Source organism: Crotalus tigris, unplaced genomic scaffold (genome assembly GCF_016545835.1).
Source record: "Crotalus tigris isolate CLP2741 ecotype Arizona unplaced genomic scaffold, ASM1654583v1 scf7180000024424.1579004, whole genome shotgun sequence".
Taxonomy (NCBI): domain Eukaryota; kingdom Metazoa; phylum Chordata; class Lepidosauria; order Squamata; family Viperidae; genus Crotalus; species Crotalus tigris.
The window spans coordinates 655659-682646 of NW_024100591.1; the positions used below are offsets into that span (position 1 = coordinate 655659).

General features: G+C 35.9%; 1 protein-coding gene across 1 annotated transcript in view; it reads right to left on the reverse strand.

Moving 5' to 3' along the window:
* The window catches only part of SLC49A4 (solute carrier family 49 member 4), a 96428-nt gene that overhangs the window by 37528 nt on the left and 31912 nt on the right, over nucleotides 1-26988 (reverse strand). Inside the window, exons 3-4 of the mRNA XM_039330084.1 lie at nucleotides 15491-15759; nucleotides 11764-11893 (exon numbers count right to left, since the gene is read on the reverse strand). Coding sequence (XP_039186018.1) covers nucleotides 11764-11893; nucleotides 15491-15759 — 399 coding nt within the window. The remainder of the gene's footprint in view (nucleotides 1-11763; nucleotides 11894-15490; nucleotides 15760-26988) is intronic.

The following is a 26988-nucleotide window of genomic DNA, read 5'->3' on the forward strand; positions in this document are numbered from 1 at the left end:
CAACAAGTGATTTCAAAATAGTTCCTGATGTTTGCTAGAAAATGGTGTATATGTGGTCAAGATCGCGTTGTGGAAACTGGAAGGGTTTTTTCTTCTTCATCTTTCGCTTTACTTGACACTTGCACATGAACAGTTTGTTGCACAGTCGTTCCTGGCCTTGTCTTTACTGCCTCCTTATCTAATGATATAGTAAATTTGATTTCCATATACTCCATCTGGCAATATTCATGTATATAGACACTGTTTGGGTTATTGGAAGACTATGTTAGCAATGAAAAGATAATTGGTTTGGCAGAAATTGATAAGTTATTTTTCTGTCTCATTTTGATTTCTTAAGCCAAACAATCCAAATACGTTTTTGACTTCCCCTGTTCCGTATATTTCAAACTGAACTTGATCATATAAAACTTGTCAAATTTCTTTTCTTCTACATCAGTAGTTGGAGCATAATGAAGCGAATTTGAAATTATCTGATCATTGATTGCACTGTATCCAAATATTGTATTTGTTATATCCTTCTGATGAAAGAAATGCCACACCTTTGTTTTTTGTGTCCCAAATAGTAAATAATATAATCTGACTGAAAATGTCCATTTTTAGATCATTTCAATTCACTTTTGTCTAATATGTTAACAAGTAGTTGTTTCATTTCACCTTTCATTGTGTTGAGCTTTTTCATGTTCTTATGTTCCATGTTCCTACTATAATTCAGTTATTGCAACTGCAGATTTTCTTTCCTTGCACAACAACATCAGCAACTTGTTATCCCAAAGTTATCCCAAAATCTTTAACATAGCCACATGATAAACCCCATTAATACCCCAAAGGATCCGTAGCTATTCATCAATAGCATATTAAGTGCCCTCCAGTCAAAGGACCCTATCATCCTGCTTTGATCATCAATCACTTTATCCTATCTATCCTTGTGGTTTTCTTGATCAAGTATAGGAGTGGTTTACCATTCTTCTATGCAGTACGAAATGATATCTTGGTCACTGTTACTATAGTGATCATCCTCCACTGACATGTTCTTATATGATTGCTGCCCAGCAAAAGTGCCTATTTCCTTTAGCTGGATAACTGGAATGACCTTCATCTCTTGAGTGACCCTGTTGGGAAAACATTCGCCTGGTGTACAATCCAGCATTTTTGGTTCATCTCTCTCAGGAGCACCCCATTACAACAAATAAGAAAGTGCAAAAGAACTTGAGGAGGGCATGTAAAGATTGTGTGCCACTGTGCCAGTTCTACAAAATTATATTTAACTACTTCATACAACATTGTTCAAGCAAAATTAGGTCAACCTCTAACCAGTGTTTATCACTCAGTGGATGAATTAGATACACAGTTCTGCTGAATCCTGAAAAGGTAGGATATCTAAATGCCAGTATGTGTATGTATGTATGTATGTATGTGTGTGTGTGTGTGTGTATATATATATATATATATATATATATACACACACACACACACACACATACAAACCTCAGAAAACAAATATATACACACACACATACATACATACATATATATTCAAAAGATAAGGACGAGAACCAGGAGATAAAACAATTAAATGTTTAATAAATAGATAACCTAGCTTTCGATGGCTGTATTTCTGCCATCATCGTCAGGGTGCTAAAAGCCAGAGGGTGGGGGAGCTCGTTTATAAGCACAAACGCGCCTGCGTTTGTGCTTATATACATACATACATACATACACATACTGAGGTCTGCTATTTTGTCCATATTGTTTTGTATATATTGGATAAATTACAAAATAATAAAATGAATTCAGAAACCAGAGTATAGGAATGAACAGCAGAAACCAGAGGTTTTATCATCCAATCACTAGGTGTAGTAGTAGATACAATACAAAAAGAACAGAATAACAATGTTGGAAGGGGCTTGGAGATCTTCAGCCCAATGCCCTGCTGAAGCAGGAGACCCTACACCAGGGGTAGGCAACCTTGGCTCTTTTATGACTCGTGGACTTCAACTCCCAGAATTCCTGAGCCAGCCTGGCTCAGGAATTCTGGGAGTTGAAGTCCACAAGTCATAAAAGAGCCAAGGTTGCCTACCCCTGCCCTACACTATTTCAGACAAATGTCCAGTCCAATTTCTTCTTGAAAACCTCCAGTGATGGAGCACCCACAATCTCTGGAGACAAGTCATTCTGCTGATTAATTGTTCTAACGGTCAGGAAATTTCCCCTTATTTCTAGGTTGGTTGAACATTTTTTTTTTACATTGTTTTCTTCTATGGAAGAAGAAGCAGAGAAAGTACATTTTGGGCAGGTAACTTCCATTATTCATCCATCAATAAAGATATGATTGTTTCTTAAACTTTCAACAAAATAAGTTCAAAGAACAAAATACACCGAATTAAGTTATCAATAATTTAGATGTATCCTAGGCAGCAAATTATCTGTAAAAATGCCCTTTACTAAAATTTCTTTAACCTATTGAAATAAATAATGGCTCTGACCTACAAAACACATATGAGAAAGAAAGAATCATAGCTTCATTTAAGTGAGGCATTTTCACACAAACTTTTTAAAGGGACACGGTATATTTATAGCATATTCAAAACGGATGATCTGATGCAAGATAGTACTATTTCATATTTATAAAAAATGCTAACTAATGTAAAGTGCTGAAATAGCAAACAAGATCCAAAAAATCACTCAGAGGGATGCAAAAATTTTCTTCTAATAACAATTCACCTTCAATGCTCACTAAAGGGAAGCTGGGGAAATTCTTTCATCAACCTCATTCCATCAAATAAACAATGGCTGACAGAAAAGCCCCAAAGAATCAGCTTTTGTGTAAATGAAAGCAGCAAAAAGCTGCTATAACTTATATATATATAAGCAAAAAGCTGATATCTGCTTAGAATGGTATAAATTACCTGCTTACATTTGAGAACTGCAGGACAAGATAAAGCTTTAGCCTGCATATTCATTCAGGGTTTAGGACTTTGCTCTTTATTGTGGATACAATAACATCATTCAGTGGGTATCAACCCTGAATGCACAGGAAGTTTTGGTATTATGGTAAGTTTATGTTTCCTAACCAGTTGTTTTGCAGTTATATGTTGCCAAAGGAAATAATTTTATTAAATTCAAAACTACATAATACATAAATGATGAATGGGATTTTTTCCCTTATAATAGAAGAAGACCTGATATACTGAATCCAGTTATAAACAATGTTGAACTTGGAAGAACAAAAGATTCAGGTTTCAGAGCAGAGACTAATGCAATGTCTGGAAACAAAAATATTCCCATGCATACAACCAAAAATATGGATCCAGTATGTAGATAATACCTCTGTCCTAATAAAAAAGGAAGAACTAGAGAAGACACATGCAACTATCAACATCTCCAAAGAAATAAAATTCATTAAACAACAACAAACTACCTTTCATGCATATTCTCATCAGTAGAGGAAATTAGAAACACAAGCCTATCTAAAAACCACCCACAGTAACCAAGTGCTCCACTACTAAAGTAACAACTCAACACAAGAGAAGCTATGTAGGAACATTATTTTGATGAGCACAAACACACTGCAGCAACTTAGAAAACCAGAAAAAAGGAAACAAACTGCCTATACATTTTTCAAAAAAATAGATACCCATGCAACTTTATCAAATGTGTCTGACAACCCACTACTACAGCACAACACTAGCTATGAAAAAAACAATATTGCCAAACATCAAAAAGATCTCAGAAATGACTGATAGATTATAATCACATAACATCACCGCAGCACACAAATTAACCAAATCTCTCCAAAACATCTTGAGTAGACCAAAAAACCCAAGAATAAAAAACAGGAGTCATCTACAACTTACCATGCAAGGACTGTAACAGAGCCATTATGTAGAATAGACAGGCAGAAACTGGCAGAGCAGATCTATAAACATCAACTAGCAGTCAGAAGACATGATGAAATTCCTTAATTACACAATATGGGGATAGTCTTAACCATGTTTCAGTTGAGAAACTGATGATCATAGATCAGCCATCAACAGGCATACAGAAATAAACAATATTTTCACACCACTCAAGAAACAAAAAAGCTAAAAGAAAACAAAAAGAGAAGAACATCTCCTCTGCAGCAATCAACACTCAGATAAACAGGGATTAACACCAGACAAACAAGTAGTAAACAAGACCCTAATCAGGGAAGTATTAATTCAGACACACAATCAAAAAATAAACAATAGTTTAATCAACAGATTACCAAGGAAATCCCCACCCCACTGACAGGGCAATAGTAATAGCACTTAGATCCATAATACTTTACAGCCCTCTATAAGCAGTTTGTAGAGTCATCATATTACACCCAATAATCTGGGTTCTCATTTTATCAATCTTGGAAGGATGGAAGGCTGAGTCAACCTTGAGCTAGGTCAGGATGAAACTCCTGGCAGCAGGTAGAGTTAGCCTGCAATACTGCATTCTAACCACTGCGCCACCACGGCAATTTGCTTTATATCAGGGGTATCAAACTGCCAGCCCGTAGGGCAGATGCATCATAGCGAAACCGTGCCCACCCCATTGCCGGTAATGGAAAAAAGGTCAGGATACGTCACAACATGTCACATGACATTGCGAGTTTGACACCCCTGCTTTATATAAAGAGAACAAACCCCATTCCCTTCTAGCACTGAAGATGTTACATAGTCTGGTAACAAAACATCTGCAAACAAATAACTGAGCTCAGAGACCCCCAAGAATTCAACAATTCAACTCTGAGCTACATATAAACTTATCTATTTGATCCATGATTGATCTGTAAATGACACTTTCTTCCTATAGATAAAGAAACTATGCAGTTCCCACCTCAGTTATTTCCTGCTAATATTTCTGAATAACCTTTGTGTCCCTTTGGAAGAATTCTGTAGATGTTGTGGCAAACTTGACCACTAAATAAAGAACCAAAAAGTTTGGAGTGAGATGCTATAAAATATATATTATTGGCATGCACAACTACTGTGATCACTGGTCTCCTTGCCAAAGGAATGCAAGCGTTCTGAAGTTCCAAATATAATAATATTTTTAATATATCTTTAAAAATAATGCACAAGGAATACAAAAGTAATGTAAATTATAACATGTTATAATTTACATGAACTTTACAGCTGGAATGTAGAATCAGATAAGAACATGCAGGGACTTTAATACTGAATTTTACTTTTCTAATGAGACCTCATACTTGCCCTTTCTGTTGATACTAGCACCCTCTAACATAAACAATGTCCTTTACTGTGCCCATATATTGACTCTTCACACCGGGTTTGTGTTATCTGTCTCATTCCATCTAGAGTAATCAGGCAGTTTCAATTTGTGTGCTCTTTCTGCTATGCAGTTCACAATTCCTCACAGCAATAATGTCTATGAGGATCAATAAATTATATATTTACTACCCAGGATAACCACTTTTCAGTATCCTTCCTGTTTTTCAGAGAAAGTTGAGAAAAATAGACATCTAAACCAAAATATATATAAAGAATACAGATTCTAAGCTGATTCAAATCCAAGAATGAATGAAGCTAGGCGAAAGAGTTTGAAAGCATTCACCATTCAATATTTATATGTATATAACTTTAATGTAGAAACACCTTTTGATATATCTAAGATTATATCTTTATATTTTCTGATGAAGTGAATGAAGCATGCTTCTTTCAAGAGAAATTCTATAATTGGTGCACTGGCACTGAGAAAGCAATACTCATAATGGAAGCCAAACGACTTTTGAGACCACAAGCAGAATATCCTTAACTGATCCTTGTGGACATATTGAATAGTACTGGTAATATTTCATTCTTGACTTCCAAACAATCTGTTTACAGACTACAGTTAATCTCTTAAATTGAACCCAGAAGCTCAGAGGTAGCCTAGACAGCATGTTCAGCTGGTATTAAACAGGTATTGCATCATTTAGCCATCCAACAATCAGGAAGCTGTATTGATCTTCTGGAGTGTACAGTACCATATAAAGATAATTACAGCTATGTTAAATATTTATATTTAATTAAATATATAACCTACAGATACAGAGTCAGAACAAAACAGAACCACAAAAGACATCCAGGCTCTAAATTGTTAAGAACATTAAAGGCTAACAACCAACATTTTGAGTTGAGTCTGAAAAGTAATTGGTAATCTATATAGATCTTGCAGTATTACAGTGATAAGATCATAGTAGTGTGTGCGCAACTCAACCACATAATTCAATTACATTTCATCAAATGAAACTTCCGGAGACTCTTCTTTAGATTGTGTCGCAGAAGTTGGAACAATATGTAACAATAATGTGGGTAACTGTGTTCAAATTAAACAAAATATATTCGTTGGCACTAAACGAAATTACGCAAACATTCTTTACTTTTATAAATTATACAGGCAATAAAATAAATCAGAAAAATAAAAAGGACCTTCAACCTATGAACTTGATCTTTCAAATAGAGAAAGCCTTTTCAAGGCAGGTTGAATCTGGGTGCCTGAGATAAATTTTCTGTTAACCTCAATCTATTACCTGTATTTAATCTCAGTTTGTTCACCTTTAATTACCCATTATTCCCGGAGTTACATGACAAACTATATTGCTGAGGCTTGTCAGCCTTCTAGTGGCATCTTATTGAAAAAAAAAAATCTTCTGAGCATATTACAAAATAATTTTCTGAGACAAAAGGAGGAGGAGGAGGTGGTAGAGGAGGAGGAGGAAGAGGAGAAGGAAAGAGGAGAACCACTGAAATAATTTGTCAGAAAAGTAGATATCTATCATTATCAACAACAATTCCCCCCCTCCCCCCTGATATATATATCTGCATGTAACTAGGGACGTGCAGATCTGACTTTCTGAAATCATTCTATTCCTACCTTGGCTATTCCAACACGGCTATTCTTTAAATGGTAAAGCTCTTTTCAGTAAACTAATTCACCCTTTTTCTTTAATAATTTTTTTTTATTTTCCATTTATCCAGCATAGTTATACAACAAAATTCACTTTACAAAATAAAATAAATTCATAATCATAACCATAACCATAGGTGCCGCTTGCTCCTTCCCCCCAAGCTGCATCCACCCTCTCTAATACCTTCCCTACTTCCCTCCTCTTTCTCTCCTCCCCTCACTACTCTCTTCCCCTCCCCTTCTCCTCTTACCATCCTACTTCCTCCCTTCACCTTCCTCTGCTCTCATCCCTCTCAAATACAGGAATACAGCATGGCCACTAATTCACCCTTTTTGTAAGAGGTATTCCAAGCAAAAGAAAGAAATATGCTTTGTGGTTGGACCACACAAATTTAAACATATCACTTCAATATCACCCTCAGCTACTCATTAAACAGGAGGTTGATTTAATATGCAAAAGAGGAGAAAATGCTTCAGGGTGTAATCATGCTGGCTATTTCAATATTCCACAAATTAATCAGGACTTTAACAGAGAAACTGACTAAGGAGACAGAAAAATCACCAAGTTTATTTAGAAAACTATTCAAATCCATAAATCTTTATTAAAATGAGTACCTCCCACTGAAGCCAATAAATCATGAAAAGTAAAAGAATCTGAATCCACTACAACAGACATTTTAGGAAAGCCACCAGGCTTGCAGAAATTCATGGGGACACTCAGCCTGACACAATCAAAATAACAAGATCCTCCGCTCTCAGATCATCAATTCCATTCACTCAAAATATCCATATAGTAAACCTGTCTATTTCTCTTTTTGTAACCTTGAATTTGCAAAATGGTGTATCACTGGACAACAATTTTTGAATCAAGGTACTTCAAACAGGTTAACATAAAGAATGTGTCCAAAATCTGGGATCCATTACACATGTAAAATTAAAATTGCAAGGAACTTCACACGAGTGGTATTCACAAAGTTGTGGCTGCTGCAAAGTCATAGGGGAGGAGCATATTCCTACCTCTTTCTTGCCTTTCTCTGGCCCCTGTGCCCAATCAGTTGGTGGCAAGATCCACTGGGGAAGGAGCAATTGGTTGCCTTGGAATTGAGGCCAAAACCTGATATGGCTTTAACAGTTGTGGGTAGCAAGGGAAGAATGGAGTGACTGAATATGTGCTGGTATCAAAGGATTAGCTGGGAGCCACGAATGATTGATAGATAAGCCCTCTTTCTCCCTGAAGGAAGGGAGCCCTTGGGGACATGCTGGGATGAGGATTGGCAGTGCAGTTTTCCTTGCAGTCTCTGGCTTCCTTTGTTCCCTCTCTTTCCCCACCCCAGCAAAGTGGCAGGCAGTTCCACAGGTCAGTCAAGAAGAAGAAGGAAGAGGAAGAGGAGAAGCTTCGCTGAGGTTCATGAATGGAAGGGAAATGGTTCTAAACTATATGGTATATGGAAAGGAAGATGACCCAATAGTTCATGAGTTGTCTAGTTACATTTAAATAAGCTCCGCTGTATGTTTGGGGTAAAAAGGTTTCTATGGCAGACACTACTCAGCTGTTCCTGAGGTGCAGCCTCAGCGTGAATGTGAGAAGTCTAGGCCAGCTGAACACTGTCCCCAAGACAAGTCAAGCTAACTTGGGAAAAAATACTGTTAAGCGGTGGGATAGACAGATCACCAACAGAATCTCTGCATGGTCCTAGCAGAAGCATTGAAAAAGATGGAGTTACTGGCAGTAACATTCTCATTCAGAATTAACTCCTGGATTAAATATCTGACCTGGCATTAAAACAATAGGAGCGTTAGGCTAGATAGTATTACTTCCTGTCATCTAACTTTCTTACTCTGATTGTAATATGAAAGAAGATGAAGCAAACTAGTGGATGGCTTTTTTTTATCTCCATGTAAAAGCAGGGGGGAAATATTGTGGTTGATTCAGATTATGTTAGTTTTCTGATTTAGTGACATCAATGGGAGATATTCATGTTAACCTGAGTCTAAACAAGAGGTCTTTTTCTGGGGCATTACTTGAGAATAGTGATGGCCATTTTGTATATGCTTCATTTCAAGATCTTCAGGCTACAGCTACTATGTGCAGTGGGTTTATGACAACTGAATTTTCTGAAGCATAACTGGATAAATGCTCTTCCTTCTAATAAAAACACATTGTCATTGTGCTTTGTTGGTTATATCTGTCTGCATCTATTATGTACAATACCTGGCGCACTGATGGTTCAGTATGATTGATTATCTTCAATGAAATGTTTATGTGACAAGGAGAATTAGTGCAGTCAAATAGTATGATTCTATAATACATGATGTGCACATAATAGCTATATAATGCAGGCCAACAAGTATAAAACCTTCTACTGACTTAAAACTAAAAAAACTCCAACAAATTTTTTTTTTTTAAATCTTGCTCCAGGGAAATTTTGGCATTCTTCCCCCCAACCTACCTTTATTGTTTTATTAAATATTTTATTAATGCTTAATAATTAATACTTTTGTGCAAACTGCTTTATGAGATTCATCAAAAGTACAGTATGCATAGCCTACGGTAATATGTTGTGGGCTGACATAGCAATAAAAATACCGTTTCTCATATTGATGCTGCAAAGTTGTCATCAATGCTGATACTGATTCATATTCTTCTATGAAGTGTTTAGAATACTGAACTAAAATGGGGAGATCCAGGTTTAAATCCCCATTAGGTATATATTTTATACTGGATCAGTCACAATCTCCTGTCCGGGGGGGGGGGGGGATTCTTACTTCAGAGTTATTGTGAAGTTTTTTTAAAAAAGGAATAGAAGAATGCACGTCACCTTGATCTCCTGGAGGAAATATATTGAACAGTCGGAAGAACAGGACACTAAGCAAGTTGCATTCAAAACAGATACACATGATCTTCACCACAGCAATAGCGCCTCCTAGCTTGAACTAGTGCAAATTTTTGCTAGCACCCTGGAATCTAAGACTGGTGCACACATAAACTGAAATTATGTGGGAAATCTGTGGCTAAATATAAATTCTAGATTTATTTATCATTATGTTCAAACTAGAATTTCTGGCTATATGCTTCAGAAAGAATAAGAAGCTAAAAACAACTTTGGCATTGCATTCTGATTTATTAGCTGGGAATCTCAGTTCAGATACGACTGTAAACAAAACAAAGTTGCAGAAATTCTAGGTTATTTTAATTGCTCCCGGGGCCATAAAAAGTCAGTGGAGGCAGTGAGTGCTATTTGTAAATAATAAGCCAGAATTCAAAGCAAGTTCAATTTTTAAGTGTTAAACAGATATACTGTTTATCCAGACATCTATGTTTTCTGGCTAAAATGAGTTTATATAGTATGATTAATTAAAAATGAACTCCTTTATAAACCCAGTCATCTGATCAATAATGCCTAATCATTAAGTTTTAAGTTTCCAACAAATAATACTGCATGTGAATATATTCACACAATAATTACCCCTAAAAATACTAGGTAAAATATGTCTGCCCTCACGATAATGAAATCTGCACTATATTATACTGCACTGAATACATATGATGCATTATTTGGTCAGGTAAAAGCAATTCCCCTATGAGTGGATTACTTCTAAAGTACTGCTTGGGAGAAAAATATTAATGAAAAGTATCTGAAAGACAAGGTGAATAAAAAATTGAAAATAAAGTAGATTAGAGGGCATCTATAAAACTCAAGTAGTTAACAATGAATTAGACTGCTTTTCATTAATCAAAGCCTCAAAACCAGAAACATGTGTACTATTTAAATCTCAATTATTTAATTATTATTAAAAGGTCAGTAAAGTTATTTTTTTTATAATTCACTCTTTACAGGAATTTCAGATTCAGTGTCATGAATCAGAAGTCTGTTTTACTTTCATAGTTCTCAGGTAGAATCATGTCAGTAGAGATTTTATACTCTACCTGCTGCTCTAGTTGTTATTCAGGTTTTTATTTGACAGTAACATTTTTACAACACAGCTTGGTGACAGACAGGATGCTGGCTCTCAGATGACAATATGAGTAAGATTGCTAAATGTCCTAAATAGAATTGCCACTTTTTCAGCATCTTGGATTGGACACAATTTATATCAATCTCTCATTCTGTTTCCGATCACCAAAAACCAAGCAGCAAACAGATTGTCTCTTAATCAACCAAAATATTCAGTTTGTGCAGTCTCTGTACCCACATTGCAAAAGTTCTTTGCAATAAATCTATTTAGAAGTCATCTTTGAGCTCTCAAAATATACAAGTAGATGATGGAAAGAGCAGAACTGAAAGAAATGCATGTAAACAGCAAACTAAAGTGACACATTCAAATAGCAGAAAATTATCAGTTAATGGCATCCCTGAAAAAAAGGTGGGGACTCATTACTGTAAGAATATAAAGAACAACAAATAGAAACCACTGTCATTTATTACCGCTTGGTAATCAATTAATCTTCCTGAGAATTTGTTTTACAGAAAATAATTTCATCGTGGATCTGCCATTCTCAAAAGACAGATGTATTACCTACTGTTTAGAAACATAATAAACGTACTGCCTATTTTATTTTCTACTCACAGTTGGTTATTGATATGAATTTTTCTTTTTTTTAATCTTTAACATTTATTAGATACCCTTGTCCGTAACCACTTCAAGTTAACACTTAATGTAAGAAATACTATATTACATGTTGTGCCATACTAATTAAATGAGATTCCACAATTTCAAAATTTAAGGAACTCCAGCAGAACATGGTATAACACTAAGAAGTAAGTAAGTAAGTAAGTAAATAAATAAATAGAGGCAGAAACTGTATTGACTTTCTGTCTAATTTAGCTACTGTATACATACCTGAGCAGCCTACAAAAACTTCTTCCATAGCTGAGCCTCTGACTAGCTGCAGCCACGCTGGGTGGGAATGGAGGTCGTGATGGGAAGTAAGCTAGCGCTGCACAGAATATCACAGCCACAATGCCAAATTCTATGGGGACACAATTAAAGAAACCAGGGGGGGGAAAATGGATTATAATAAAATATACAATATTGCCCAAAAATGTTGCCAACATGTTTTAAAATGCTAGGGCAGTAAAAGAACCAAGATTGACTACCCCTGTGTTAGGGGAACAACAGAGAACATGATTTGGAAAGTAACTTACTAAATGCATGGAATGACCATACAAATATTGTCTGATTGCAGTCCCCATTCACTGAACAATCGTTATCAGTCTTATCGCCTATCTTTTCAATAAACAATAGCAGTAACTGGCATTCATCACAGAAATGGAATAAAATGACAAAGGTATACACTGAAGTCAAATACATAAGTTGTAGTTTAAAAGGGTCAATATATTAAAAGCAAACTAAAGCTATAAATTCAAATAACAGAAAATTAATTATAAGTTAATGGCATAACTGAAGAAAGCAACAGGATTTTGTTAAGGGACTGAAATGAATGAGGAAATAAAAACACTTTAGGAGAAAGGAAATATGAGAGACTTCCATGAGTTTTTCTTAAAAGAAAACTGCAATTGCGCTATGCAAATGAACACTGAGATATATTTTCATTGTACTTTTAAATGTAAGAAAAGTTAAGCTGAAAAGGAAGAGCAACATATACTAACCAGCAGAAATAAACAGTACAGTAAATCTTTTGATTGGTCAAACCCTTGGTTTAGCAGACTTAAAATGCAAAGACAAAATCTGCTATATATGTTGTACAAAAATAAAATATACAATTCTTAAAATCCTATTCCCATTTTATGAATGCATAGAATATGTAAAATGCATAAAAACCCATTTGGATTTAACAGACATTCTGCCTTAACAGAATCCCTTCCCCACTATTAGGTGTTTAATCTCTGTTAAATTGAAAATCTATTGGACTATGTAAAGAAAATGAACTTTTGAACATGTGTAAATAATAAAAAAAATCCACATAGAGTTCAAACAGATAATGAGTCTACTGGAATATGTCACTGTGCATATAATTTAATTTTCTAAATATAAAGGTACAAATCATCTGGATGCTTCAGACAATTGTTTAAACCACCAGATCTTCTTGAATTCAACATCCATTGACCATGCTGTGCTGGGAATTGTAGTTCAGCAATATCTTGAAGGCTACTTCACTCTTACTTCAAATGAAATCTATGTTACAGAAAACCAACTACAAAAATACTTCTCTTTAATGTAGCCAGGAACAGAAGCTATATAGACCTGTTTATTTTAGAGAAGAGTTGAAGCCTTCATTCATCTCCCATGCTATCTCCAATGAAGTTTCTGTAACCCAAAACTCTAACTCAAACTTCAACTCCTGTTTTTATCTATGTTTATACCCATCAGAAGCATTTACCATACAAATTAGTAACTGGACCTTTACACTTGAAGAACATTTAAATAGAGTACCTACAATAGGGGCAGTCTCCATTGTTTTGAAAGTTCCTTAAGGAGGGAAATTTGGGATAATTGAGACCAGAAATACATCTCTAACAAGTGTTCTACCTCAGATATTTGAGAATATGGCATTGCCAAGTGACATCAATGGATTGTATAGGTGTGGGTGTATCTTTGTGTCAATGTTGACTCCTGGCAACTGCCTGGACTAGTGCCTGTAGTTTTCTTGGCAAGAATTTTGGAAGTGATTTGCCACTGACTTCCTAGAGCTAAGAGAGTGATTGATCGGTCCAAGGACACTGGACTAGAAGTCACAATCTCCTGGTTTCTGTCCTCGTGGCTTAACTATTACACCAAGCTTGCTCTCTGTCAATGGCTACAGAATATATATTCTGGCTTTAATTCCTAAATGGCCTTCCTTGGGTCATAAGGAGAAAAGCAGGGAAGAAAAGGGTCCATAGCCTAGGCTTGTTTTCCCTGCTATTTTAAACAGTGAAGTTAGTCTATCTAGTTATTATCAACTGAAATTTTTTATTTAAGCTTTTTGCGTGATACATGAAAAAACTATTTAGAAATCTAACTTTTGTATAGACTATATTTTAAATTAGACATTTATATTGTGTAGCCTATGGATGATTTCATGTGCTTGTTCTGCACATATTAACTAGTTACAATTCATGTTTGTACAAACCTTGGTTTGTACATTGTACATTGACAGCTATGACCTACTTTCTTTCTGGGTTTGAATTCCAACTAATTGATGCTTTTTTTGTTCAAAATATTTATGAAACCAGATTCAGGAGAAATAATATTGCATTAAGAATGCAATATTATTTCTCCTGAATCTGGTTTCATATATGTTGTCAAGAAATAACCAGAAAACAGCAAACGGCCTTGGAAAACAACAAACCCATTATTTCAAGTTGCTTTAATTGTCAATCTGTATTATAATTATAAACTGATCTCAATCAGCCTCTTATCAAAATATTTAGCTTTTCATCATGCCAGCCTTTGCCTTAATTTATTTTGTTTTCAAATATAATGTTAATGCATATTAAATGAAGAATAAAAATGTGGCAGATATGCTGGTACCAAGCTAAATCCAATTAAGAAGTTGTTAGGACTGTAACTGTAAGTCTGTATGAAATGTATTCATTGAACAAATAATCTGCCAAGAAATCCTTGCATATCATGCCATGATTTGTAGCCATGCTGATTTTGTGCTATGCATACTTCTGCCCTTCAAAGCAACTTAACTGCTTAGTAGCCTCAGACAGTATAATTTATACTCAGAGCCAATTCAGTTAGTAAATGCCAAAGGGTGGTGGCCGAAACAGGGCTATTGAGAGATTGGATACTGCTATCAGCACTTTCTGAAATGCATTAAATCTTCTCTAATATAAAAACAACTAGCTCAGTGATACCTGAAGATGCTCAATGGTACAGAATGGGATGGTGGGCAAGACTAAGGAAGGTTGAGAGATGAACAGAATGGAATATCCTAGAGAAGAATATGGTAAATTGTCCAGCACACTGAACAAATTCACTTGTAGATGTGTGTATAGCTTCAAATTTATTCTTAACTGATATTTAAAATTTGACCAAATCAATCTATTGAATTTTGATTTGGACAATCCAGGTGTCTGATTAAAGCAATAGCGAGTACTATTAGGATACCAAATTTGAAAGTACTTTCATATCCTATTAGCTTTTGTTTAAAGTAATTATTTACTATGGATCTACAGAATTAGATGAGACAAAATATACATAAAGTTGAAATAACTTTGGTAAGAACCTTACATTGATTTACAATGTAAAAACACCCACAGAATTTTATATGAGATGTATTTTATTGATGTCTGAAAAGCAGAACTGGCAATGAAATACCAAAAAAAGAGAGAGAAAAGAATCGGAGTGACAGTTCTATTTTAACACAACCACATTCTAGTGGAAAAATGTTTGACAGGTGAATTGAATAGGTAGGGTTGGTCACGTTCAAGAAGAAGATAAAATTTATAGCTAATACACAAAACTAGGGTTTGTTATTGTAATATAAAAAGCAAGTAATTCTATTATCTCTATTCTTGTAGCAAGAGACATTTTTTGCCGGATAAATCACTAGAGGGCAGTAGCAAACCCATAACAGATATACATGTAGTACAGTATAAAATTATTTCCTAGATACCTGCAAACAATACAGCCTCAATGCGGTCCTTTATATACTCAGGACTATTTCCAAACACAGGTGGAACTGCTGTTGTGCTATTTGGCCCTGGAACTACCAAAGGCCCTACTAAAAACGCACATGCTCCACCAAGGTAACTGATCAATGATGCAATAGCTGTGGCAGTGGCACGTTCATCTGGTGAAAACCATGTAGTAGAAAGAAGTGGAGAAGCACTTGTTACAGTTGGGCCTGCCAATCCATTTAACAGCTGTCCTCCGTGTATTAGCCTGGAGACAAAGCAAAAGAGAGAGACATACAGATTGAATTGCCACGCACAAACTCCGAAGAGTGCTATTAAAAATCTATAGGAAAACAGTTCAATTGACATCTTTATGCTGGACTTAAATGAAGATTTGACATATGAGCTTAGGGTTGGTTCCCAAAACTGGCATGAAGACAAGGATTAAAGTCAACAACCTTTTCAGGAAGTATATGATATTGTTTTGCTGATGTTGTAGGCACTAACCATTAAAATAAAGCTTTCTCCTTTTCCTCCTTTGTATTATTAATCTTGTTAAGATTTCATGTGAGGTCCCAGAATTTTCAGTATTTGCTGTCAAGTGAATCGTCTTACCAGCCCCCGAAGCACAGATTAGTATTTAGTAATTATATATTAGAGAAATCTATTAAGAAATAGTCTCAAAAACTGCCGTTCACATTGCGGTAATAGAAAGAAAACCGGTTCTATATTGTATATTTGAATAAGAATATCTACATCTGATGAGTATGTGAGGCATATTCATTTTTATGCATGTATTCACTTTAATTTTCACTTACATCATACATTAAGCAAATGAGAACTGAATTATGTAAAGCCAAAACAGTATATCTAGACTTCAAAAGACTTTGGTGAAAACGTAGTCAACAGCAAATGTTAGGGCAGAACACTGGAAAAACATCAGTTTTCACTATTTTTGTAGTATTAGCAATAATGTTATATAACATATTTTTGCAACATACACAAAACAAACCTTTAAAAGGGGAAAAAAGGGAAAATTGCATCATGCTCTTGTTATCAAAACTAAAAAATAGAATCAAACGTAAAGAACAAAAGAATTAAAGAAATTTGCAAATCTTCCAGACCAAGAAACCTCAAAACAATGAAATGAACTATGCTATATAACTACTTAGTCTCATAATCATCATGTTGGGGCCTGAATGCTGTAATATGCTCTCTCTTTCTCTCTGTCTCTCTCCCTGACCCTGTCTCTCAGTTTCTGTCTCTCTCTCTCCTTGAAGATACTCCATTGCCCGAAGCAGAACCCTAAGGCAGTGGTTCTCAACCTGTGGGTCGGGACCCCATTTGGGGTCGAACGACCATTTCATGGGGGTCGCAAAACAACGCAGTCCGCCATTTCCCCCCCTTTTCCATAGCTGTGCTACTCCCTTTTATTCTATTGGCTTTTGAAAGCCAATAGAATAGACTCTCTTGAGTCTGCCCTGCTGAGCCCGCCAAAAGTCCCATTCTGCAAACGGTGCTGCATCAGTTGAGTAGTCCTCGACTTACGACCGGTTGATTAGTCCTTGACTTACGACCAGTTGGGGGTCGCGGCATTAAAAAGGTTGAGAACCACTGCCCTAAGAAGACAGGAAAAACAACAACTAAAGCATCTAAAGTGGAGGTCCTGTTGCTTCTGACATGCAGCTCTCTTCATATCTCCAAGTATTCTTGCTATATGTATGCACACAGACACAGACATACAAACAATCCCAGCACTATTATAATTTAAACCAATACAGATGGTCCTCGATTTATAACCACAATTAAGCCCAAGAATTATGTTATTAAGCGAGATAGTTAAGTAGTTTTTTTCCCATTTTTGTTGAGTTGTTAAGTTAGCAACATGGTTGTTAAGTGAATCTGGCTTCCCCATTGACCCTGCTTGTCAGAAAGTTACAAAAGGTGATCACATGACCCCGGGTCACTGCAACTGTGAGAGACGTGAAGTAATTGCCAAACACCCAAATTTTGATCACGTGACCATGGGGATACTGCAACAGTCATAAGTGTGAAAAATGGCCATAAGTCATTTTTTCAGTGCCGCTGTAACTTTGAGCAGTAAAAGGATAGTTGTAAGTTGAGGACTAACTGTATCGTATACAGCAATACTGTAAACACTGGCTCTTCCAATTTCATAAAGGTGCTGAACAAATTTTTTTTAAATAACTTTATGGGATGAGACTCCAAAGTAGTTTTAATAGGAGTTGGTTCTAAAAAATAGGAGTTCAGTGCAAGTAGGCTTACAGCGTCAGCTGGCCATTCTGGTATGTGGAAAAACTAAGCGACTCTGGTTGCAAGATCAGACCAAGGACATAGAAACGTGACTTCCATTCAAACTGTTCAAGTAACTAGCTATGGGTTTTGAATAATGTGATGGTCAATTACTCTCTAGTAAAATCTTGGACTTGTTCTGGGATTGCTGAATACAAGAGAGAAAAATCTCTTCGCTTTGGCTTTTCAGTTCATACCTAGAAGTTGCATCATAAGAGATCCCAGGTCAGGCGGCATTAAAAGGAAATAATAAATAAATACATAAATTATTGCTGCATGTGGTCATATATGCAGGATGGCAGCACATGTGTTTTTTACATGGGAATTGAATGACTGATTTGCACTGTTTTCCTTGAGAGACAGGATATAGTATTAATAGGTTCTTACTGTCACTGCACGCCAGTGTTAGTTTTTAGTGCCGGTTCTTGACAATCCTGTTGCATAAAATTTACAGTTTATTATCTGCCACTATTGGTACTGAATTTTACAATTATATCTTCTTCGGCACTTTAAACCTTGGTTTCCCGATGTTCCTTTTCTGAGTAATGTTTACAGAATTAGGTATTCTTGGTACTTCAGTCTGCAGTATCTCATGGAATTCTTATCTGTTATAGACTTTTATTCATTTATCAATTGAAGATGGGAGTCCATTTATACCAGTAGGCTCAAGCAAGGGAGAAATAATGTTGGGGACTAGATAAGCTTAGCCCAGAGTAAAAGCGATTCAATTTACAGCTATTTCTTTTCCAGGTTCTTTCCATAAACAGAGAATTTTGGATTATACCTACTGTACCATCAGAGCTCTCCATTTTCTATTTTTTACTGCTTTTTATGCATTCCAAGTGTTTCATATTTGTGGGGTAGACACTGTGAAATACTGTCTAGATAAAATCTCTCTACCATGCATTTGAATCAATTTCACTGATTTGTGAACTCTGAATTAAACTGCTTTCTGCTTGGGGGTAAGATCAATTACTTATCTTCTTAGAGACAAAATGAAAGAAGATATTCAAAATATAGTTTTCCATACATAGCAATCTATTACTAATGGGAGAGCCAAATTTGCTATGGCTAATATAGCTGATAGAAATATGAATCCAACAGGACCTATACACATTTTGCTATCTGCGCCTTAAGTTCACTGTAGCTGATTTCAACCTGAAAAGTTAAGTTTTTCATATAGACCATCACCCATTCCAAAAACTGTTTTATGATTAGAAATATTTGTTACTGTTATTCCCCCTCCCATTGTTTATGTTGTCCAAAAGGAGCAAAAAGCAATTGCATTTTTCTTCACATCTCACACAGCAATTTCAGTTTGAGTCGATAATATTAAATGTCTTTTATATGAAAGATGAAGATTGAAAGACAATTTTGTTCTATATCTGGCCTAAAAGGGAAAAAAAGCTTTTTAAAAAATATGATCAAACTAAGAGTAGCATTTTGAACAAATCCTGTACCCTGCTCTCTGCTCTTAGGTTTGTATGTGATTTTTCCAATTTTCATTTAATTATTTTTAGATCTCAAACAATGTGAGGAATAGTCAGAGTTCAAGACAAGAGTTTTCATAATATGTTTGAGGGCAAAATTGTGGAAGAAAATATGAGGTTCTCTCAACAGAGTTATAAAATAATCAATTATTTAATCTTTCCTTTGAGATAGAGACTCTTATTTTATTTTAATAAGTTTGGCATTCGTACAAAGGTCTTTATTTAGCACCCACTTTGCATTAACTTTACTTTTAGCTATTAAACTGGGAAAGCAAGCTTAGCTTCAAAGAGTTGAAGTGAATTATGTATGAATACATCACATCCTTTGAGCAACATAAATCATTGTATTTCATCAAGTCCAAAGTCAATCTGTCAAGAGGCATGGGGTGGAGGCTAGGTAGAAATTATATACTGTTTTATGCTAATATTTACCTGTTAGGAATGCAGAGTTTTTATGTACTAACATCTTAAAAGCAAGTTGAAAGACCTACTTCTTTGTCTTTGGGACAGAGAGGGAAGAAAAACAGACGAATCAGCATAATTTTTATTTAAAAAGCTAATAAAAATAGTATACCTGGTTGGCCAGGATGAGGAAATTAGGATTATATTTGCTTTCTAAAATATATGATATATATATATGAGTTGAAAAATCATTGTTTTTTTAAAACTGTTAACACATGCACAAGCACAAACAAACACACACATGCACAGCTTGCTCGCTCATAGTAGCCATGTGTGGTAATTCCAGATTATTTGATTATTTATTAATAATCAATAATTATTAATTATTGAATTTAATTCTTGCCAATTTCTCTTTCACTAGTTGTTCACTAGTTGGGGATAAAATTCCTAAATTTGCCCTGCAGAGGATTCACAGTGAAAATGTTTTCCATTGCACAATGAATAAACTATGGTTTAAAATGCTGGCTTTGCACTACATTAAATTCAGCTGATGTTTTTATTTATTTGATTTAGGTACTGCCTGTCTCCAGTCTGACTCTGGGCAGCTCAGGATATAATATAAAAAGGGGAAAACGAATATATAATCATATAGGAAATATTAAACAAGATGGCATATCCAGTCAACCATACCAAAATATATCACACAGCCAGAAAGGGGCTCTAACCACCCTAACTGAGGAGAAGACAAGATCTTCAGTGGCCTTATGCTGTCTGGGTGGGAATCCCCCTACATCTCAGGAGGCTGGCTTTCTGAGTCCCAAAAGAGGACACTGTTTAATTGGAAGGACATGAAGAGAGAGTACATTTAGCTACTTTTCAATTCTGCATGAACAGATTCCAGGAACAGAACTATACCACTCAAAAATCCTTTTTTCATTTTGTGAACTTAGTGTTTTGTTTTGCTATTAGTTTTATTTTCTGTCTCAAGGCAAATTCAAAACAATCCTCCTCCCATTTCTCCCCACAGGAACAACTGGATTAACTGGTCCAATGTCGCTCAGTGTGTTTCTATGACTCAGGGCGGACTTGATCCTGGCTGTCTCTATTGTCAATCCAACTCCAACTAGACTGGATTACAATCCAAGGAAGTAGAAAAACTAGAACTAAATTTGAAAGAAAAGTCTTAAAACAAAACTTGGCATTATATGGTTTAGTTTTCCATTTTTCTAAAAGAGGAGACAATCCTGCCATTATATCCTTAGGAAAGAAATATATGTTCTTTACTAAACCTTTTACTTTAATCTAATGAGCATTATAAGTATAGAACCTTATATACAGTTATGGTATTAATTTACTACAGATAACAATCATGTTTTATTTATAGACAAAGAAGATCAATCTTCATTCTCCTTAAAAGAATAAGGTGGGTTATTATTTGCAAATGGAACATCTTCCCCTTCCAATATAGATTTAGAATGAATGTCAATTTCCATATAAATAGTTTTGGGGGATGTTATATATATTAAAAAATACTAAATATTTATAAACACGTATATAGTGCCTTGGGATTCATTTTCAACATAACTAGACCACAATATATCATGGGTGGTACACAAACAATTTTGCTTATTAATACAGTACTACATGAATAAAACAAGAATATTTACTCCTTCTTGCAAAGTGAAAAGATTTTTATGCAGAGGCACTGTGACTTGAATGAGAAACTGCTCTTAAACTGGAGAGAGAGAGAGTCAGAGAGACTATTTCAATTCAGAATGGTTTTGATGAGCATGAATAACTTGACTCAAATGCATTTGGCCATCCTTAATGTTGTTATTTTAAAACTTTAAACTTCAAGGAGTCCGAAATGCAGAAGGCTTTCAATTCTGAAAATCTTGTTATTTAGAAACTATTTGACTGATAACTTGTCAAGCAAGAACTAAAGATTTGCAATAAAGCAAATTCTGCCATAACAGGCCAATTCCATGGCATCTCTGTCAACATTCTGACAGTGAAAAGGCAACAACATAATGATACAGCAAGACCTCTGGCAACACAATGACAAATTTTCTCCGACTTTCACATCATAATATTGTGTTATTGCAGAGCTACCGTAGCTGTCAACCTCTTGAAAATGTTTCTTTGATCAAAGTTGCATCTAAGTTCAAAAGACATTGGCAAAGGGAATCAGAGCTAGCAAGCAGCGTTGAGATAAGGGGGGGGAAGGTCATCCAAACATTTCACAAAATAAAACAAGTAAATATGAAATAATTATTTTAAAGATACACAAAGGAGCTTTTAAATGACTTACTGGGTAGCTTTTCTTTAATGTGAACTGTTGGAATATTCATGAGCAGGAAGAGTCATGGGGTAACTCAGTCAGCCAATGTGAAGAAAGTGCTACTGAGTCTGTGCAAAAAAGTATTGAGTTAGGAGCTGGATTTTTCCAGTCTCAGGTTTGTCTCTGTATCTCTCTGTAAGAAGTCTCCATTTGTGCTACGTTGCTGTAAAGAAGAATGTATGGTATTGTAAATATTTTGATATAAATATAAAGAAGTTATTTTGAATCAGCTAAATGCAGTCAACTGTGAGAGCTTCTGATTTATTTTTTCACCAATAGAGAAATTAAAATTCTCTAACAGGTTATGGGCCCAGAGCTTACTAAGGACTGCATTGTAATTTAAAGCTGGAAGAAATTGCCTGTGTTTAGAAAGTATAAGAACAAGGCAGAATTAGCAGAATGGCTGCAATGGAATTTAAGGAAAACTGTGTGCCTCGTTTGGGCCAGAAGAATTACATTATATGGGCTGCAAAAATGGAATGTTTGCTGAAAGCTAAAGAGCTGTGGTATATCATAGAAAATCCACCACAAGTATTTGCAAGTGCTGATCAGAAGAGTCATGATCAAGCAATGGCTTATCTCATCTTGAATTTAGATGATGAACAATTTCTAAATGTTGCAAATTTAAAGACTGCAAAGGAGATTTGGTTGAAGTTGAGAGCTGTGCACGTGAATGTTTCTGCATGCAATATAGTGCAATTGTCAAGAAAACTTTACAGGGCCTGTTTGCAATCAGGTGAATCTGTGGAACAGCATTTAAATAAAATGCAAAGTTTATTTTTGGACTTAGACCAATGTGGGATTAAATTCCCTGAGTCCCAGAAGGTTTTATTGGTGTTGAACAGTTTAGATAAAACCTGGGACACAGTTTCTGCTATATTTGAGTGTAAAGAAGAGCAAGACTTAAATTTTGAGGCTTTAAAGGCATGTTTGCTTAATGAAGAAGACAAGCGCCATTTTAGAAGCAGCCACAAGATGAAATTCCTGAGGAGGGAGTCCAGACTGCAAGTCTCCGAAGAAGAAACATTTTGCAAGCAGAGGGCTCAACAAGAAAAGAATTGCTACATTTGTGGAGCAAAGACACATCTGAAAAGGAACTGTTTGCAGAGGAACAATTTGCAGCGAAGGACATTTGTGCAAGCAAAAAAGACTGATTTGCAAAAGGAACATTTTGGTGTTGCAATAGCGACAACAGAGACAAGTGGCTAATACATAGTGGGGCAAGTCAAACAATTATTAATAACTCTGAATTATTTTGCAGGTTTGTTCCAGTAGCACAAGAAGCTGTGGCTTTGGCAAATGGCTAGAAAGCTAAAGTCATCGGAAAAGGAGATGTAAAAATTCCATATTTGGAATCAAAGTTTACCAATGTGCTTTGTGTACCTGAGATGGAACATAATTTGTTAAGTGTGTCTAATTTAGACAAACAAGGTTTTGAGGTCATTTTTGTAAATGGGAAGTGTCTCATCAAAAGGAATGGGAATATTTGTGCAGAAGGCATAAAGGAAGATAATCTATATGTATCGCAGGGACAAAAGGTTCAATGTTCCCATATATTTAAGAATGTTGCAGAGCATAATTCGTGTGTTCACCTTCTACATAGAAGACTTGGCCATGCAAGCTTTAAAGTTTGCAGCAAATGCAAGAGTTTGCAGAAGGGCTAAATTTGAAGGGATGCAAAACATATTTGGACTGTGCAGTATGCAAAGCATCGAAGTCAAAGGCATTCCCAGTTAGTAAATATAGAACAAGACAAACAAAAAGAGCTCTAGAGCTGGTCCATGCAGATCTGGTGGGACCTATGCAAGCCAGTTTTGGAGGAGCAAAATATGCACTGGTAATTGTTGATGATTATAGCAGGTATTCGTTTTGCTACTTGCTTAGAGCAAAGACAGAGGTGCTACAACAATTCAAACAGTGGGTAAGTTTTGTAGAGAGAAGATACAGACAACAAGTATGTCAGTTGCAAACTGACAGAGGTACTGAATTTATGTCAACTAAATTCCAACAATGGTTGGGGCAGTTGGGGATAAGACACAGACGTACAAATCCTTACACAGCAGCAGAGAAAGGTGTAGCTGAAAGAAGGAATGGTGTTTTGCAAACAATGAAAGATTCATTATTAGAGGATTCTGGTATGAGCAGGTCATATTGGAGAGAAGCCATATTGACTGCCAATTATATAGTTAACAGGCTGTGGAGTTCCTCCATTAATAATACTCCATATGCCATTCTATATGGGAGAAAGCCATCACTGGCACATTTGAGAATTTTTGGAAGTACTGCATGGGTATATATTCCGAAAGCAATCAGAAGAAAGGGACAGCAAGAGGCAAGAAAGCTCAGGTTTGTGGGCTATGAGCCAGGGTCAAAAGGATATCACTTTAGTGATGGAAGTAAAAGAATTGTAATTTCAAGGTCTGCTAATTTTGCAGAACAAAATTGGGACAGAATTAATGGAAATTCTGGGTATGTCTCACTTAATGACGGTGATCTATTTAATGACAATAACTCATCTAATGATAAAAAAATGATTATTGAAGATGTTAATGTTCAGGGAGGAGAGGCTGAACAAAACATGAAGCCAGATAGACTTGAGACACAGAAGCAGTTAATACTACGTAGGTCAGAGCAATGTAATAAAGGAATTCCGCCTGACAGGTATTCTGCCAGCAAGGTAAAGGTTTGCAATGTGTGGTATGAGCCAAGAAGTTATAAAGAAGTGTTGGCATTACCAAAAGCTGAACAAGAAAGATGGAAGGAGGCCATGGATAAAGAGATGAAATCCATGGGAGACCATGAAGTATTTAAATCAGTGACTTTGCCACAGGGAACCAAAGCTGTGGGTTGTAAGTGGGTATATAAGAAAAAGGTATTGCCAAATAATGATGTACAGTTGTTGCAAGATTTAAATATTAATGTAAAAGAATCTGTAAAGGTATGTGAAGACAATGCTGCCTGTATAAAAATGGCAAGTGGTGACAGGGTGAAGAACAGAAGTAAACATGTAGACATTAAGTATTGTAATGTCAGGGAAGCTGTAAAAGGAAAATTGATTAGTTTACATCATTGTTCTTCTGAGGATAATTTGGCAGACATGATGACTAAACCATTGGGTGGTGTTCACTATGGAGAATGTATTACATCAATAGGTCTGATGTCTCTTCCTGTCACGAAGGGAGGAGTGTTGGAATATTCACGAGCAGGAAGAGTCATGTGGTAACTCAGTCAGCCAATATGAAGAAAGTGCTACTGAGTCTGTGCAAAAGGTATTGAGTTAGAAGCTGGATTTTTCCAGTCTCAGGTTTGTCTCTGTATCTCTCTGTAAGAAGTCTTCATTTGTGCTATGTTGCTGTAAAGAAGAATGTATGGTATTGTAAATATTTTGATATAAATATAAAGAAGTTATTTTGAATCAGCTAAATGCAGTCAACTGTGAGAGCTTCTGATTTATTTTTTCATCAATAGAGAAATTAAAATTCTCTAACACGAACCAACAATACATATAAATATCAAGAAGTGTTTGGTAAACAGCCACTTGACTGGTCACCAGACAATTAAGCAAAAAAGCTACTAGATGTTGAAAAACAGGGAGATCTTTTTAAAATTGCTAATATTGACTGCATTTACCTGAAAGAAAAACAACCCTGAATTTAAGAGAATTTCCCAAAAGGAAGAGTGGCAAGATAAATGCTGTGTAAAGCCATTTCCCCATCTTGCCAACTCTAGCAAAATAACAACCTTGGATATTCTCTGTTCCTATGCAATAAATATATGCATGAAATATTTGTGTAGTCTTGTATGCAAATAAACTAATCTGCCAAATACATATTCCCCAAAAGGAAAAGTGTGAAAATGTTGTCCCAGGACTTGTTTGTTTGGTATTCGGTGCACTGCGATAGGAAGAGGAGGACGATCATAGAGGGCAGACAGGAAGTCGGCCATGATGGGATAGGAAAAGGGACAGACAGAAAGTTCTTCCTAGCCGAAACAAAGGGTTATATGGTAAGTCACGTGATTTGTTTGGTACTCAGCATTTTTAGTACTTGTTGTACTTCCAGAATCAACTAACGACAAGTACTAAGATACCACTGTAACTGAATTAGTATTTGTGTTTGCATGTGTGTGCCTTGGAGTCAGTATTGACTCCTGGTGACACCTGGCTAAGATTTTGAAGTTTTCTTGGCAAATTTCAGAAGTGATTCTTCCTAGGGCTGAGAGAAAAGAACTGGCTCAAGATTACCCAGCTAGATTTGTGCCTAAAACAAGACCAGAATTCAGTCTCCCACTTTCTAACCTGATGCCTCAACCACTATACCAAAGCCCATGAATTAACTACTAATTCATACTAATTGCTTGACAAATAAGAGACCCTACATGCAGACATGATTGCACCACACGCATATGCCAAGCATTCACTGTTATACTTAACAACATTCAAATATATATACAGTAGATCCGGTGGTGGGATTCAGCTGGTTCGCACCACTTTGGCAGAACCAGTAGCTAATTTTTTGTTGCCCAGGCCCAGAATGGACTTCCAGAAGCAGCATCCACACAGAGAAATGATGGTTCACATATCTGAATCCCACCACTGCCCCTACCTCCTTCTAGGAAAACAGGAAAAGAAAATGGTCAGTGTGAGGTGGGGAAAAGGTAACTATGTAGAGGTAGAAAGAAAAAACAGAAAAGCCTCATGTAGGTGTTACAACAGAATGAAATTCACAGGCAACACAGCTTGTTTGTTGCAGTAGCTGATCTTCAGGCATATCCTCCAAGGAATCCCCGCTTTTCACTAGTAATGTCTGCTAGGGATGTGCAGTCTTTCCCATTTAATTCCAAAATGGTGCTTCAGAGCGTGCACTTTGAAGCCCTTCCAGCATTTTCCCAGGATTACATGACTGCCTCATTGTAGTAAGGGTCCTGGGAGAAGGTATTTCTATTTTAAAGT